Here is a 15,661-nt window from a genome sequence, read left to right on the forward strand (position 1 = left end):
TTTTTAATCTTTTTTGTATTTTGTATTTTTCTTTTATTCTTATTTCTGTCTTTTTTTCTTTTCTTTTTATCTATGTAATTTTTTTCTTTGAAACCTTAATAAATATCATTAAAAAAAAAAAGAAATTAGGGCCACATAAAATTCGGCTAAAGGCCTCATGTGGCCCTAGGGCTGCTGCAGTTTGCCCACTCCTGCCCTAGTGGTTGCATCTCTGCCATGGAAGCAGAGCATTCACAAGTTAGAGATTTGTCAGTTCAACGGAGACTCTTCTTGAGGTTGCTTATTTACACTATTCTCCTTTTATGAAATAATTTTTGCAAGGGTAGTCTGTGGCCGCTTCCCTTCCTGTAAACTGATACATATGAGGCATTTGATCCTTGGGGGTGGGGAACCCCCCCCCCCTATAAATTCAAGTTAGTTGGACCTGGGTGAAAGGAAGGAGGGAGGGAAAAGCGCTGCATTTGTGTCCCCGTTTAATTCATCACTGCAAGGGCCTGAGATAATGCCTGTCACACAAAACTTCCCAAAATAGAGCTCTTTGCTGCAGAGAAGGTTGCGGGGAGGGAAGGTACAGTATATGAGTTTCAGGAGGCAGAGTTCCTTTAGATCTATTAAAAAAGCTGTAAGAATTATTGCTGAGTAGAACGCTTGATTATGCAACATGAAGCCTTCTCTTTGGCTTGTCATATAGCGAGTGACCGAGAATATGGTCCTGGTTTAACACTTTTGAGGGCAGCTCTGCCTTCCCCATCCCTTTGATGGCTGGGTGTGTGTATTAGGGTGACACACAACACATTGCAGGGGAAGGGCCCTAGCTCAGAGGCACAGCTTTTGCACTGCATGCAGAAGGTCGCAGGTTCACTCTACTGGCAGTCAGTACTGAGTTTGATGGACCACTTCTCTGATTCAGAATAAGGCAGCTTCCTATGTTCCTACATAGGTTTTTCTTTGCCAGCCTGGGCTGGGGGAGAGAACTGTTGCTGGTGGGGGGGGGAGGCTTTGCTGTGGTGGAGGACCCAACTTAATAGTGGTGGTAGGAGAGCCTGTTGAAAGCATGTACTGTACACTATTTTATGACATTTTTGTTGGTGTAATAAAGATATTGCCCTGGTATGGACTTTTTCTTATGGACCAACATAGCTACTTTTAATATCCTTGTGTTTATCCTTTCCACAGTTTCTTATAATATGGAATCTTGGGCATTATTATTATGTACTATTATGTGCTTATTCTTACTTTCTAGTAATGGGAGTTGTTTCTTCCAGCCTTTTGCCAACTACTGTTTCAGCAGAAGCTAACTTATTCCCTACAAATTGTTTGTATTTAGATAGTATCCCACCCATCCAATCTACCAAGTGAAATAACTTTGGGATTGGTTTATATCTTATTCTCTTTAACATTGTATATTACATTAATAACTTTATCCCAAAAGTTTCTTATTTATTTTCAGTCCCATCAAAGATGCTTGGAACATACAGTGTAGGGCCAAACTATGGGATTACCAGCCTCATATAACCAACATGCTTAAGTTTAATTAACACATGAAGAGGTTAATACCATAGAGTAAGCTGTCCTGCCAGGCTTAGCTATGTCCACTTCCCCTCACCTGGGAGGTAACCAAACCTTTGTTCTCCCCCAGTCCACCTGAGAGCCTCATAGTGTGAAGAGGTTTGAAGAGGTTTGAGCTCAGCCACATGGCTTTCACCAGCCATTCTTGAGTTCCTATATGCCAATACAGTGGTACCTCGGGTTAAGTACTTAATTTGTTCCGGAGGTCCGTTCTTAACCGGAAACTGTTCTTAACCTGAGACACCACTTTAGCTAATGGGGTCTCTCGCTGCCGCCGCACCACTGGAGCACAATTTCTGTTCTCATCCTGAAGCAAAGTTCTTAACCCAAGTCTGTAACCTGAAGCGTCTGTAACCCGAGGTACCACTGTACTTTAGGAACTTTCACTACTTCATAACTAAGCCAAGTTCTACTGCCTCTGAGCAACTTTCTGAAGCAATCGAACCTGACCTTTGGAGAGTTTGTAAGTGAACCATTTTAAAACTTACCAAAGACGTGTGGTCTTTTAGTATGGTAGGGAAAGAGGGAAACTTTGGAAGGAAACTTTTCCAGGGGGCATTTTGGAACTCCCATCACCCCAGACCAATGGCTGGGCTGGCTGGGGCTGACAGGAGTAGGAGCCGAGCACCTCCTTATCCTTCTGGCAGCTGCCCTTTCTCCTTTCCTCTCCATGTCTGATTTATGCGAGGCACTCGCCAGAAACAGGCATTATCACCACCGCCATCCGCCTGCCTGGCAGAAAACACGTCCAGGTGTACTTCGGAGGAAGTTCTCCCTTTGTCCTCCGGAGGGCGCTGCTGCTAAACGCAAGTTCCCCGCGGGAGCTGCGTTTGCAAGGCGGCATTCTTTCGCCAGCCGAGCTGCTGCGCGCGCGGCGCTTTCTCTTTCTGCCCCTCGGGAAAGTCGCCTTTTTGCACGGCTGCGCTGGCTGCCTTTGAAGTGCATGGGGGAAACCCGCGAAGCTGCCGCCGAGCGAAGTAAGTATCGCAGGGCCGAGGCTGCAAGGGGACAAAGCGCGACGAGGAGTTGCACGCGTACTTCGCAAGCTCGATCTCTTGCTGAAGCACGCTTGGATTGCGCGGGGCGTTGCAGGCGATGCTACGCTGTCTTGCTACGTTGCACCAGCCGCTTCGGTAGTTGCTCCTTGCTCCTGGCTCGAATCGTTTAAAAGTTAGCCGTCGTTGACGCTGCAACCAGTAAGGGATTCAGAATGGTCTGCAAGTCTCCCAGATCAGTGGCAACTCTGGCAATTTATTTTATTTTATTTTATTTTAGCAAGCACGATTATTTTGCTCGAAGCATCATTCGTTTGTGTGTGTGTGTGTTTTGTTTTGCATGTTTGCTTCCAGCCGGCACTCGCGGAGATCATAATAGCATTAACAGAGCTTTTTCATCCTGTATCTTAAAAGCCCAGTGCATTTTCTTTGTAAGAGTTGAGTACAGCTGGGGCGGGTGAGAAGGGGGGGTGGGAATACAGAACCCATTTCCATCTAGGCTTGATGGGTGCTTTCGCGTCGCGCTTCTTCGCCTCCCTGCTGTATTTCTGCGGTTGCTAATAGCGTTGGATGGACGCAGAAAGCAGAAAGATTGGCGGGGGAAGATGCCATCATCACACTTGCGTTTTCTGAGTGGGACGGAGGAGCCAAGAATCTCGCGTCCTTAGATTTTGTTTAGTAAAGAGTGCGATCCTCCAGCCTGGTGAAGCCAGTTTAGACCCATATTTGTATAAACCCAGTTTAATCTGTTTGCTGATGAATCATAAAGCTTAGCGGAGCCTCTCGACCACATTCTGCACAACTTGTTCTGTGCACTTACCCTGCAACAACTACAGTATTAAGCTTGTTGGATTGACCAGATCTCTTCTTCCTTCCCTGCCATGCACACAGTGACTTTAGATCTATTCCTGCAAGACATTTCCCATTAAGAATAGCCCACACTTGTAACAGAAAGCATCTCACAGAGCTGTAATTAGTAAAATACAGAGCTAGGTTTCCTAAACGTGTAGCACACAGGTGGTTGCATGGTGTACTTGAATATATCCAATATTCTGAACTTGCATAAATGGTGTATCCTCAGTAGTGGAGAAAGGAGGGTTCATCACTGCTCAGTGCTTACACCGACACAGGTAAGCCACCTGAAGCTTAGTTTGTTTCAGGTACCTAATGGGTGGTGGAGGAGCATGCAGATTGAGTTCAGTTTGATTCTGATGTATCCAGGTGTGTTGGATTCATTATCTGTAATTGGCTTTGTGTGATCTGCTCTGTGACGGTTTTATGGCAAAAGGTGGGATTGCAACACCCAGTGTTCAAAACTCCCATTGTTCTAGGCACATTTTGTGACAGGGAATTTCATCAGCTCTGGGAGCAGTGCTTGCGCCTAAGATTTCAGACTAAAACTGCAGAGTGGAAGGAAAGGAGGACCTTTTTCTGCCTCCCCCCTTCCAGCTACTCTCTGAAGGCTGGAGAAGAGACCCTTTTAAGAATATTAGGGGGGTGGGCAGGGGAAGGACTAGACCACATGGAAAATGAACATAAGATTTTAGCTGCAGTTCATTCATTTTCAGTTTTGTATTCTTGTTATAAAAAAGTGTGCCTAGCCATTCCGTTGTTGAGCCCTTAACCTAGGTTTAAGGTGCCATTAAGCTCCTAGCTTTCATATCTCAGTTTCTAACACTGGCGAGACCTCAAATAAAGAAATGTGCATGCTAATGTTTTGTTTCCCCTGCTAGGATGGTGTTATCTGGGGGGATAACCCTACATATTATGGATCCTGTAGCTGTTTATAGAAGCCATACACTAGAAGAGGGCAGTAGCTCAGTGGTAGAGCCTTGATTTACAGGCAGAAGTTCCCAGGTTCAGTTTTTGGTTTGGGGAAACCCAGTCAGATGGTGGGGTATAAATGATTTATTATTATTATTATTATTATTATTATTATTATTATTATCTCCAAGTAGGTATGGAAAACTCCTGAGTGAAATTCTGGGGAGGTGCTGCCAGTTCGTGTCAATAACATTGACCTAAATGGAACTCATAGCCTAATTCTTTATAAGGGAGCTCCTATATTTTACACAATATGTTAGCCCCAGCATGCCCTCCGCCTTCACTTTCCATCTCCCCCAAAGCAAAGGTTTTTCTTCTTCCTTGAGTTCAAGAAAAGAATGTGGCAATGTGTTGCTTTTGACTGGGCAATACGTAGAACGGGCAGATGACAAAACCCATCCAAAACTGCCTCCACAGGAATGGCATTTCAAGTAATTGTCAGCTGATGAAAAGTGGTCACTAATAATAACAGGCATAGGCAAACTTGGCCCTCCAGATGTTTTGGGACTACAACTCCCATGATCCCTAGCTAACAGAACCAGTGATCAGGGATGATGGGAATTGTAGTCCCAAAAACATCTGGAGGGCCAAGTTTGCCTATGCCTGTAATAACGATTATGGAAGCCTGAGTGCAACCCATCTTTAGACACTCCCAATATGTTCTCCTTTTTAAAGTTTACTTCCATCCAGAATTTGCAGCAGGAGGTGAGTCTTAGTGGGTGTAAAAAGTACTGCCTGGTGGCAGAAAAGTTTTCTTTCCTCAAAGGCATCAGCCCCATGGGCATAGCTAGCTGCTCCTGCCCCCGGAGCAGCGGGGGCAGGGCGAGCAACTCACGGGGCGCTGCGGCGATCCACCCAGGGAGTCTGCCTGGCGGACGCAAGCCCCACGCTGCCATTTTGGGCATTGCGGGGCCCTGAGCCACTGCGTCACTCCCAGGAGATACGTGTGGCTCAGGCGTGCTGCAGGCCAGGCCCCGCAGTAAGTGCCGCCCCCCTTGGTGTGCCATTTTGTCACTCCCTCAGGGATGTCACCCAGGGCGGGCCGCGCCCCCTGCACCCCCCTTCTTATGCCCCTGATCAGCCCAACCCGTTATGTATCTGAATGCTGATTTAGAAGCCGCCAGCATTCTCCTCTCAACAACCTTGGCCTTGGTGGGCCCATGCCGGTACTGGGTGGGGAACGAGGCAACAATGGGCAGAGGCTAGTTTCTCCTACATACACACACACCCAGCATACTTGGGTAAGCGAAAGGTCCAGTCCCAGTTCAGGGACACATTCCTGCCAGTCCAGAAGACTCAAAGGTGGTGTAAAGGCCTGGGCAGAAAGGATGTGGCTGGGCAGGGTGCATGGTTTGAGAGAGTCCCAAGAATCAGATAGAGAAGCTTAGAGGGCTGTATCCCACCCACCCCTGAGTCTGAGGCCCCCCCCCACCCTGCAACTTAAGTCACGCCCTTGAGTGTTAAGCCTAGTATCTGCAACAGCACAATTTTGTGCATGTTAACTATGCTCAGTGTTCTTTAGTAAGTGTGTTTGGAATGGAAGCCTGGCAGCAGCAGCCTTATTCAGAAGTAAGACCCATTGAGTTCAATGGCACTTACTCCCAGGTTAAGTGGGTTTAGGATTGCAGCCTTACTATTGACACATAAGTGGGGACCCGTGGACCTGCCATTCCTTCCATTAAGCAGCCCCTTTCAAGGATGCTCTTCCCACCCCCACCCCCCAGTTTTTCAGTATTCTCCCTTTCCATATCTTTTCAAAGCTTTGAACTTTCTCAGCCTTTGTATTTACATATTTTAGTAAATGTATACCCTTCCTGTTCATCTGGTGCTGCCTAAGACAGCTAACAAAACACATGGATATGAGTATGTGTGTGGATAGCTCTCTCTCTGTGTGAAAACAAGATAAAATACAAATAAATAAAAAAATGCAGATCTCTTATCAGGGCAAGGAATAGCTGAAACAAGACTGTAAAGGTGCAGTTCTAAATACATGTAACTTAGCAACTAAGCCCTGGATTGAGTAGAACTGACTTGAGAAGTAAGTGTAGGATCGCGCTGCTAAGTTTTGGGATTTTGATCTCGCAGCCATTGGTGTGAGGAGGGATCCACTACAATTCCCCTCCTCCTTTTCTGGAAGCGTGGGCTGAGGATGCTGAAAATGTCACTGCTGCAGCTTTTATGCAAGGGGGAAGAGAGGACTTTTTTCCTTATGAAACTGTCAATCTCCCTTATTATTTTGTAAGCGATAAAAATTGCGTTAAGCTGTTAGCCTCCCCCACAAAAATCATCCTAGAAGGCTGAACTGGAAAGTGTTCGCTGTGTTGCCTCAGATGCAAAACAAATGGCAAGCTGGTCTTCAGCTGACTCGTAGAAAAACTCTCTGATTCTAACTTCTCGTACCTGACTGAGTCACCATCCTTCCTGTCCACAAAGATGGATTCCTCCCATGCCTCTGTGGTTGCTTAATCAATATTTTCACCCTCCTTATACCAGTTCAGACTGTCCACCAAGCCTACTGTCCACTGTAACTGGCAAAAGCTCTCTGGGATCTTGGGCAGAGATCTTTCCCCATTACTACCACCTGATTTTGTTGTTGTTGAACGTGGGACTTGGGTTGAACTTGGGACCTGCTGGCATGCAAAGTGTTAGCAGTAACCAACAGGCTGTGTACACAACACTATACCTTTAAAACACAGTCAAAGAACATCATTCCCTCAAAGAATTATGGGCACTGTAGTTAACCCCTCAAAGAGTTACGATTCCCAGGAATTCTTTACAAACTACAGTGACCTGTATTCTTTGAGAGAAAGAATGGGCATTTATTATAATTATCACAATCCCTCCACATTTATATAGTGGTTAAAAGCTTGGGTTCTAAGCCTTTTCCTCCAGTCTGTAAATGATATAATATATTGCTGCATGCTGCCCCAATTTCCAAGCGGTGCGAGATTTGAGGGGTTCCAGGCACTCGACCAGGGTTTGTGTTTCCTTTTGGGAATGAGGCACTGTGGAGACGGTAGTGTCTTGATGATATATGGTTTGTTCACACATATATGCAACCTGAGCCTGCGATGGAGGGGCTCACAGTATCAACGACCCCAAAGGGTCTTGTTTCTCCCATAGCCACAGCCTTGGATTCTTGCAGAAATCAGCCATGGTGCGCTCTCTCTCTGCTTTTCCAGCCTGCCACTTTTTCTTCTAGGCCACAGCAAACTCTGCCCTCAAACCCCAGCTTTCTCCTTCTAACTATCCGAGAGCTGGAGGAGAAGCCCCCCCCCATTTCACATCTGGCACAGAGCCCTTTCCTTTGCTGTCTTAATGGCCAGTTACCCCATCAGGAAGTTAGCCTCCCTTGATTAGTTGGCTAGGATTACAAGTGTCTGGCACCCACAAACTCATAACAATATGATCTGTTTTTGCCCTTTTGTTTGGTGGAGAGGATCCTGAAGGGGGGAAGCATTGACTGAAGCATCTTAGTTAATAAAATGGTTGCGTCCCATCTCTTGGCTTTGTTCCTGGTGGCCACAGAGGCATCCCACGAAATGTGTGGTATGCAAGGAGCCTGATCCTGTAATCCAATTTATTGTAAGCAGACTGTCTCTGTAAGGTTAATTAATTGGTGTTGTTAAGACAGGCACCGTACCACGGCTTAAGCCCCGTATAATCCTTCAAGTGGATTTAAGAAGGATTGACTCACCCACATTTTGTAGACCCAGCAGGTAGGTAGATATTCCTTTGAAACCAGTGTGAGTTGTTGGCGACGAAGCTAGATCTTGAATCGAGAAACAAAGGTAGCTCACATTTTAGCATCTCTTTATATTTGCAGCATATCTGAATATTATTAATTCAGTTATTTACCAAAAGGGACCACGGTGGGTTGCAGCAATTTAAAAATATTGGGATGAATTCAGCATTGTGCTTTGTTGAACATTCTGTCAGTGCAAACTTTTCAACTTGCCAGACAGAACAATCCCCCTCCCCTCTTCGCTGTGCTGTTTTCGGGGTTCTCCTGACCCTTCCCCAAAGCTGTTTTTTGGGGGAGCAGGGGGAAGCCCAGTTGCACAAGTAGAATACCTTGCCCAGAGCTTCTACAGTTGGGACTTGTTGATCACAGGACTATTCCATTCTAGGGGTTGGATTCAAATCTATTGCCTGTCTCCCAAAGAACCTTTGAATATTAGACAATCTTACCACCTTATTATTATTTCTGCGATACCCCTTTTTGGCTGTTCAGGCTGTTGAAAAGCAGGAGCGCACAAGGCAATGTCTTCTGGGACAGCTTGTCTCTGTGGTCTCAGACCACCATTTCCCACGGGGGCACAAACTAATATAATTGTTGGTGCTGCGGGAGATCCTTTCATAGACTTGGAAGGTGTATTTCCAGGGCCTTAGAGACTGCAACAGACAATGCATCAGTTCTGCTGACCTTGCAAGGTACAAACCTGAGAGTCCCTGACAGTAATCGCCATCTCCCCTCTTAATTTCTCTCTGACATCAAGTACGTTACTATGGGAAATCTTACTGCAGGGATAGGCAACCTGTGGCTCTTCAGAATTCAGATGTTGTTGGACTCCAAATCCCATTAGCCCCAGCCAGCATGACCAAATGGTCAGGGATGGTAGGAATTGCAACCCATCAGCACTTGGAGGGCCACCAGACTCCCTGGCCCACACTGAGGATCCAAAATTTAGAGCATCTTTAGAACATCTTAGTAAAAATTAGCCAGGTTCAGAGTAGAGAGAAAGACCTGAGCACGCTGGCAAAGGGAGTCTGGAGGTAACCTCTGCAGCAGCCCAGATGCCAGTCCCCAGATCCATCTTTTTAGGTACCAGCGATGGCTAGGCATTTTTGTTTTTGCACTCCTGACAAAGACCATTGACTTGGCCTTGTCATATGGGACAGACTCAGCTCCAGAGTAGTCCCATGTTTATGTGATTCAAGAATCGTTGGGCTGTGCCAGGGATGCATTCCCCAAAGCTGAAAGAGGCACTAGATTAATACACTTCAGATTCATCCAATCTGTCTGCAGCTTTAATAAATCTGATTTCATCACATCTCTTCATTAAATATGGATAAGATCATCCAGGATTTCTTTCACTGCCTCGTAATTCAGTTTCCAAATTAGCTTGCCCAGCTCATGTGAAAAGTGCAGTTTCCACTCGTCCTGAAGATGACAAATTAATCCCAGTTTCTAGGTTTCTCTGCCTCTGCATCAGATCTGAGATTGCATATTTCAGAACAAACACAGGGCTATTCACTCTTAGAGATTTATCAAAACAATTCCCTCCCCTTTCTCTCTTTATAGCTTGCCGTTAACCTTCAGACTGGGCCACGCTTTGAAATGCTGTAATCTTTTGTGCATTGTCTAATTGTTGCAGGTGTTTCAAAAATTATAATGAAAAAAATTAATAGCCAAACAAATCTTTAAGGTTCCCCGCAGCAATACAACTTGTACGCCTTTTAAGGTAATTGCTAAATCACTTAGTCCTCGGAATACGTTTTTCTCCCATTTCATCTTGCGCTTTCCCTTCACTCGAAACCTTGCATATTATGATTAACACCTGATTCATACAAAGCATATTCATTTTTGCATGGTTATCGACTCAACTGTGCAATTACAGTGATTATTACACCCTAGATCTAGGGGTACATCCTGTGCAGCCTCCACTCCAAAATCTAGATAGCATGCGTGGCATCAATAATTATGGAATTATGAAGACCTGGGAGCTATGGCTCTCATGTCATAAATAGACGACAAGTAGTCAGTTGCCATTATGTGTGAATCTGCTGGTAACGGCAGTGGCCTTCAGCTCATGCATAAGAAGAACCCGCTGAATCAGGCCAATGGTCCATCTAATGATCCACTGAAGTCCAGGATCATGTTCTCACAGTTGGCAGTTAAGACACCTGTGGGAAGCCCACAAACAAGACAGGAGCACATCTGCCTCCTTGCAATTCCCAGCAACTGGCATGCAGAGGCAGCCTGCCTGGGACGGTGCAGGTAAAACACAGCCAGCATGACTAGTAGCCATTGATAGCCTTGTCCTCCAATCCTTTTGTAAAGGCATCCAAGATGGTACCTGTCACTGCCTCCCATGGGAGCCAGTAGATTAGGGTTATTTTAATACTCGTCCAGTCTGTTCCACACAATGAATCTATCTTAGTTGTGAACTGCAAAACTCTTTTATTTATTAATAGGATTTCTAACACACCCTTTATCAAGTAAAAAATAAAATAAAATCCCAGGGCCAGAAATGAATAAAATATAGTCACAGATGGAAATTCAGCAGCGCTGAAAACAGAGAGTCAGGGCTATAGGCACAAACAATTTAAGCACCACTCTAAACAATAAATGCCTGGGCAAGCTCAGTGGTAATCTAGGATTGGAACCTGGTTGGTAATTTGGGTCGCTTCCAGATGACCTGTTTATTGAGCATTCCTCCTTACTTGTTTGCACCAAGTTTGCAGGGAGGTTAGATGGCATTGAGCATTTGTTCTGATTTGTTTGTGGGGAGGTTATACCATGTGGCATCAAACAGTTGTTATCCCACACTTTCCAGTGCATTTTCCTGTCACCTTATCGCAAAAAGTCCAATATTGGGGGCAGTGGGTTTCTTGAGCAAGATGGCCAAATCAGCTTTCATTGGGCCACCCGAATTTGCCAGTATGTGATTGAAGACAGCGCTAGTCTGGAAACGCCCAAAGTCAGATATTGGTTGATGTTCACACAGAAGGATCAGTCATTGTTATTATTTATTACATTTCTATAGAACCCTTCATTTGAGCATCACGGGGCAGTTTACAATATAAAAACGCAAGAATACATAACACAGTAACAAGCAAAATGGTTTGCTTTAACCGTGCTCTGTTTGACAGAAGGGACGGCATCAACACGTTTAATGAAAAGTTGTGACAAAAACTGCTACCTGCAATAATTAACTGGCTGTTACGTTGCTCCTAGTGTGTTGGGAGGACAGCATTCCTTTCGTCCTCAGTTCATGCTTTGTGTTTTTTATTTTCCCCCCATTCTTTCCCCACTGTGATGGTTTCTCTTCTCCCCTTCCCTTTTTTTCACCCCCAGCATGAATCAGAACATCAGACCTATTTCCTGGTGAAACTTTAGATGACCTGTATCTTCAGCCTCTGTTTTTAAAATGGCAAGTGGTACTTTGCGCCATGGAGTGACCATCACTGGAGCTATCCTGCTGGTGACGGGGACTCTCTGTTTTGCTTGGTGGAGTGATGGCGAGATGGAAGCCGCCCCATCTAGCAGTGAGCCAAAGATCATGCCTGATGGAGAGGTCGGACCAGTGGCAAGCTCTTCCTCCTCCTCATCTAATGCAATGCTCAGGTCCATAAGCTTCTTCTGCTGTGGAATTGGCGGTCTCCTCCTCCTTTTTGGCCTTCTGTGGTCAGCCAATGCAGGGATAATTTCTCGCCGCTATCAGTACCATTTTTCCAGGGACCTTCATTACTCCACCGTGGAGCCTCTTGAGAAACAGACCTGCAGGTCAGCACAATCTTTGCGCCCAAACCTGATGGGGGTAGATTGATGCTTAGCTAAAACTAGGATACGACGTCTATGATGTACAATGATAAAATATCACTTTGTGGTATCATTTTTTTCCATTTGCTGCTTTTGATCTACAGCATAGCATTTTCCCTGGCTAGCACTGTTTCAAGGTGAACTCTGCGATCTCAGTATATTGTTGCTTCCCACATATAAACCCTTTACCCCTTGGAAAAGAAAAGGGAAGTCAAATGATCAAAGGTTATGTGAAAGTTTCACCTGTATACAAGCCATGTTTGCTTAGCAAAGCACAATGGAAAAAGTAATCGCTGCGGCCTGGTGATGATCAGTGGCCCATGAAATGCACATTAACCAGTGGGAATGTGGTCAAGTTTGACACTTGATATTCTAAATATTGTGAAAGGGCACAAGTCTCCGTAGTGTACGGGTACTGCTAAAGTGCTAGAGGCATCTGATGCAGGGACAAATTCTTCACTTAAATTGATGTTGTATACATTTATTAGTATTTTTTGCACTTCCGGTCTGTGTAATTCTAATATACCCACAGAAGGTACATTCGACTAAAGAAAATTCTCTTGTGCTTTCTCTATACCCAGTGCTTTTTTCCTAAAAAAAAAAATGTTTAGGGGTACTTTCATTTTCCAGCTCTCATTTTCCTACTCAATGAGGCCAATGATTCACAAAATGTTTAGGGGTTTGCGTCCCCCTGCATCCCCCCAGAAAAAAGCACTGTCTATACCTATTCATGTGGGTTTTCCCCACAAGAGGCAGCGATGGCCAACAATTTGGAAGCCTTTAAAAGAGGGTTAGGCAAATTTGTGGTGGATGCAGCTGTCTGTCACCGCTAACCCTGATGTCTGTGTCCCAGCTCCACTGTCAGAGGCAATAGGCTTCTGAACACCAGTAGCTGGAAACTGCAGGGAGGCAGAGTGCTCCTGTGTTCAGGCACTGCTTCTGGGTTTCCCACCAAGCATCTGCTGAGAACTGGATTGGCCCTTAGCCTGACCCAGCAGGCTCTTCTTATGTTCTTATATAATGCACAAGAGACCCACAGTGCAATCCTGTATATACCCGCTAAGAAATAAGGTCAATAAGATGCATATCCCAGGTAACTGTGCATAGAATTGCAGCTGCATTTACATGTCACGTGTGCCGTTGTCCTTGAGGAACACATGAAAAGAGGTCGGTGGGGTTTTCTTCTTCTTCTCTCTTCTCTCTGACTTTTTCTCTCTACATTTGACATTGAGACTTCAAGATTAATAGCTACAGCTGTGGAGTAGAAAGATTACTAATTGTACTGAAATTATTAATCTGGCTTGCATATGCCCTTGCAAACCTTATTTTGCATCGAGATACCTCTTTCGCTGTGGGTTAAACCACAGAGCCTAGGGCTTGCCGATCAGAAGGTCGGCAGTTCGAATCCCTGTGACGGGGTGAGCTCCCGTTGCTTGGTCCCTGCTCCTGCTCACCCAGCAGTTTGAAAGCACGTCAAAGTGCAAGTAGATAAATAGGTACCGCTCTGGTGGGAAGGTAAACGGCGTTTCCGTGCGCTGCTCTGGTTTGCCTGAAGCGGCTTAGTCGTGCTGGCCACATGACCTGGAAGCTGTACTCTGGCTCCCTCGGCCAATAAAGCGAGATGAGCGCTGCAACCCCAGAGTCGGCCACGACTGGAACTAACGGTCAGGGGTGCCTTTACCTTTTCCTCTTTTTAAAAATAATGATTAATGGGTTTTTATTTTGCCTTGGTTTGTTGCAGCACCTGGGATCCAAGCAGCATTCCCTCCTATGAAGAAGCCTTGAATTGCCAGCCTGCTGAAGACACCCCAAACTGCACAGAGCCCAACAGCCTGAAGGAGAGCAGGCCCCCCTTGTATCAAGTGGTGGACGAAAATGACACACGCCATGCCGGCCGTAGGCGCAGTTCCTCTGATAGCGTTTTGTTCCGGAATATTCTGCCGAGGCTGGAGTCAGCATCGTGGGACGACTCGAGCGTCGCCTGCGACACTCCGCCCCCTAGCTATGAGAGTGTTCGCTCGTGCGACGGATGACCTTGGGATCAGGTTCATCTGTCTTGGGAATCTCTAGATTACTATTGAGCTGACACCTGCCTTTTTCTTAAGCTAGTTATTTGTGGCAAGCTGGAGTGGAAAAGCTAAATAGCTATTAAAAATACGAACAACTGTTTTGTCTTTTCGTATGGGTCCCTGCCGAATTGTCGGAGGTCAGTCTCGACATTGCTTTTTTTAGTGTGCGACTAATGTGAATACAATGCTTCATGTGCCGAGAATGATGCTTCAGAAGCACATACTAAGTGCATAGAAAATTCAAACTTGCGCTAAATGAAAGAACTGCTTTCATAGGTTACACTGCTACAGGCCTTTAAGGACAGTACACAGCTAATTTGGGTAACCAGGCTATGGATATATGACATTTTGAAAATGTTCTGAAATGCTCTTAATAAAATTACTATCAATTCTGAATTGTTTTATATGCATAGCGGGGATATAGGCAAACGTGTTTGAGTTCTGAACACCAAAGGCAATATCCAATGCATGCAGTGAAACTTCCTCTTCCTCTCCTGTGCCCTCCAGCTTCTCAAAATCACCTCCAGGGGGTTGGGAACCTCGTGAAGCGGATTTCTTTTGGGGAGGGTTCGGGGGAAGGAGGAAGAAAGGAAATGGAAGTCCCATGGCATTGGTACAACTTTGCTGGATTACAACCCCATGTATTGTGGCAGAGAAAGGTTTCTTTCAGTGCTGGAAGGTTTCCTAAGTAGCCCCTAGAAGCCATTCTTTGATTATATTTGGCCAAATGAGGTCATACTTAATGGGGACAAAATTCAGTTTCAAGCCAGCATCCCAGTCTTGAATATAAATACCATCTATCGAGACCACATTATCTTTCATAGTTATGATGAGTGAATGGTCATCAGTAGGTCTGGGCTCCGGAGTGTTTCTGGGGGTGCTTTGCAAATGTTGCTGATGAGCTCCTGAGAATGTTTTTGTGAGCTGGAATGTTTTTGTGAGAGGCTGTTGGTGCTGGTTTCAGTGGTTTTTATGCATATACCTCTCTATGCAGGCAAGCAAGAGGCATTATCGTAGTTCAGTGACACCTCATCCAGGCAAAAGCAGGAGGATGCAGAGCAAACCCAGTGAGCGGCATAGCCTGAGAAGAGGGCATGGCTGGGGAAAGTCTCAAGGGCCGGCTAGAGAGGCCTTGGATTGCTGCATTTGCCCCTAGGCTGAGATTGCCCATCTCTGCCTGAGGACATACAAGTCTTAAGTAGGCCCAAGGAAGATGCGGGAGGGAAGACAATCCCCAATTCGTATTAGGATGGTTACTCATAAGTTACCAAAGATAATATGCTTCTTCTGCTGCTGAGGAAGAATCCCATGTCATCTGAAACATGGGGGGGAGGAAGGGGGCAGCAGGATTGCCTTCCCTGGAAGTAACACGATTTAGTGGAACCACTGCGTGCATCTATATTTGGATTCTGTGAGGATCTAACAGATGAGAATGAACAGTTTATTTTCCTAGGTTTTTTATGTTTAAAAAAGTAATTGTTACGGGGGAGTATTAGGACTGAGTCACATGTTTATTTTGAGGTGATAGAAGTCTTCAAGCAATGACTTTACTGCTTCATTTTCACATGGGAAGTTATTTGTCTCAAATATTGCCCACATGAAAATCTCCAGATAACTACGTAAAAGGAAACCGTTTAGAAATAACATTTTCTCTGATG

At 45.4% G+C, this 15,661-nt stretch overlaps 1 protein-coding gene across 3 annotated transcripts; it reads left to right on the forward strand.

Annotated features, from left to right (window-relative positions):
- The first annotated feature begins 2,392 nt into the window (after positions 1 to 2,392).
- TMEM61 (transmembrane protein 61) lies at positions 2,393 to 14,399 on the forward strand. Of its 3 annotated transcripts, none has more exons than XM_081195259.1 (3): positions 2,393 to 2,546; positions 11,470 to 11,898; positions 13,676 to 14,399. In XM_081195259.1, exons 2-3 carry the CDS (start codon positions 11,543 to 11,545, stop codon positions 13,965 to 13,967), a joined length of 648 nt encoding a protein of 215 aa, XP_081051385.1. In that variant the 5' UTR covers positions 2,393 to 2,546; positions 11,470 to 11,542; the 3' UTR covers positions 13,968 to 14,399. The 3 variants fall into 3 exon arrangements, with proteins under 3 accessions (XP_081051385.1, XP_081051386.1, XP_081051387.1); XM_081195260.1 differs by lacking the exon at positions 2,393 to 2,546 and adding an exon at positions 2,703 to 2,765; XM_081195261.1 differs by lacking the exon at positions 2,393 to 2,546 and adding an exon at positions 3,125 to 3,694.
- The last annotated feature ends 1,262 nt before the right edge of the window (positions 14,400 to 15,661 follow it).

The sequence above is a fragment of the Podarcis bocagei genome, assembly GCF_964188305.1.
Source record: "Podarcis bocagei genome assembly, chromosome: 5".
In the NCBI taxonomy this organism is placed as follows: Eukaryota; Metazoa; Chordata; class Lepidosauria; order Squamata; family Lacertidae; genus Podarcis; species Podarcis bocagei.

Bases quoted from the DNA above. Each gene is read 5' to 3' on its own strand.
- TMEM61 (XM_081195259.1), top strand. From the start codon at position 11,543: ATGGCAAGTGGTACTTTGCGCCATGGAGTGACCATCACTGGAGCTATC. The intron at 11,899-13,675 runs GTCAGCACAATC...GGTTTGTTGCAG, and splicing joins CTTGAGAAACAGACCTGCAG to CACCTGGGATCCAAGCAGCA.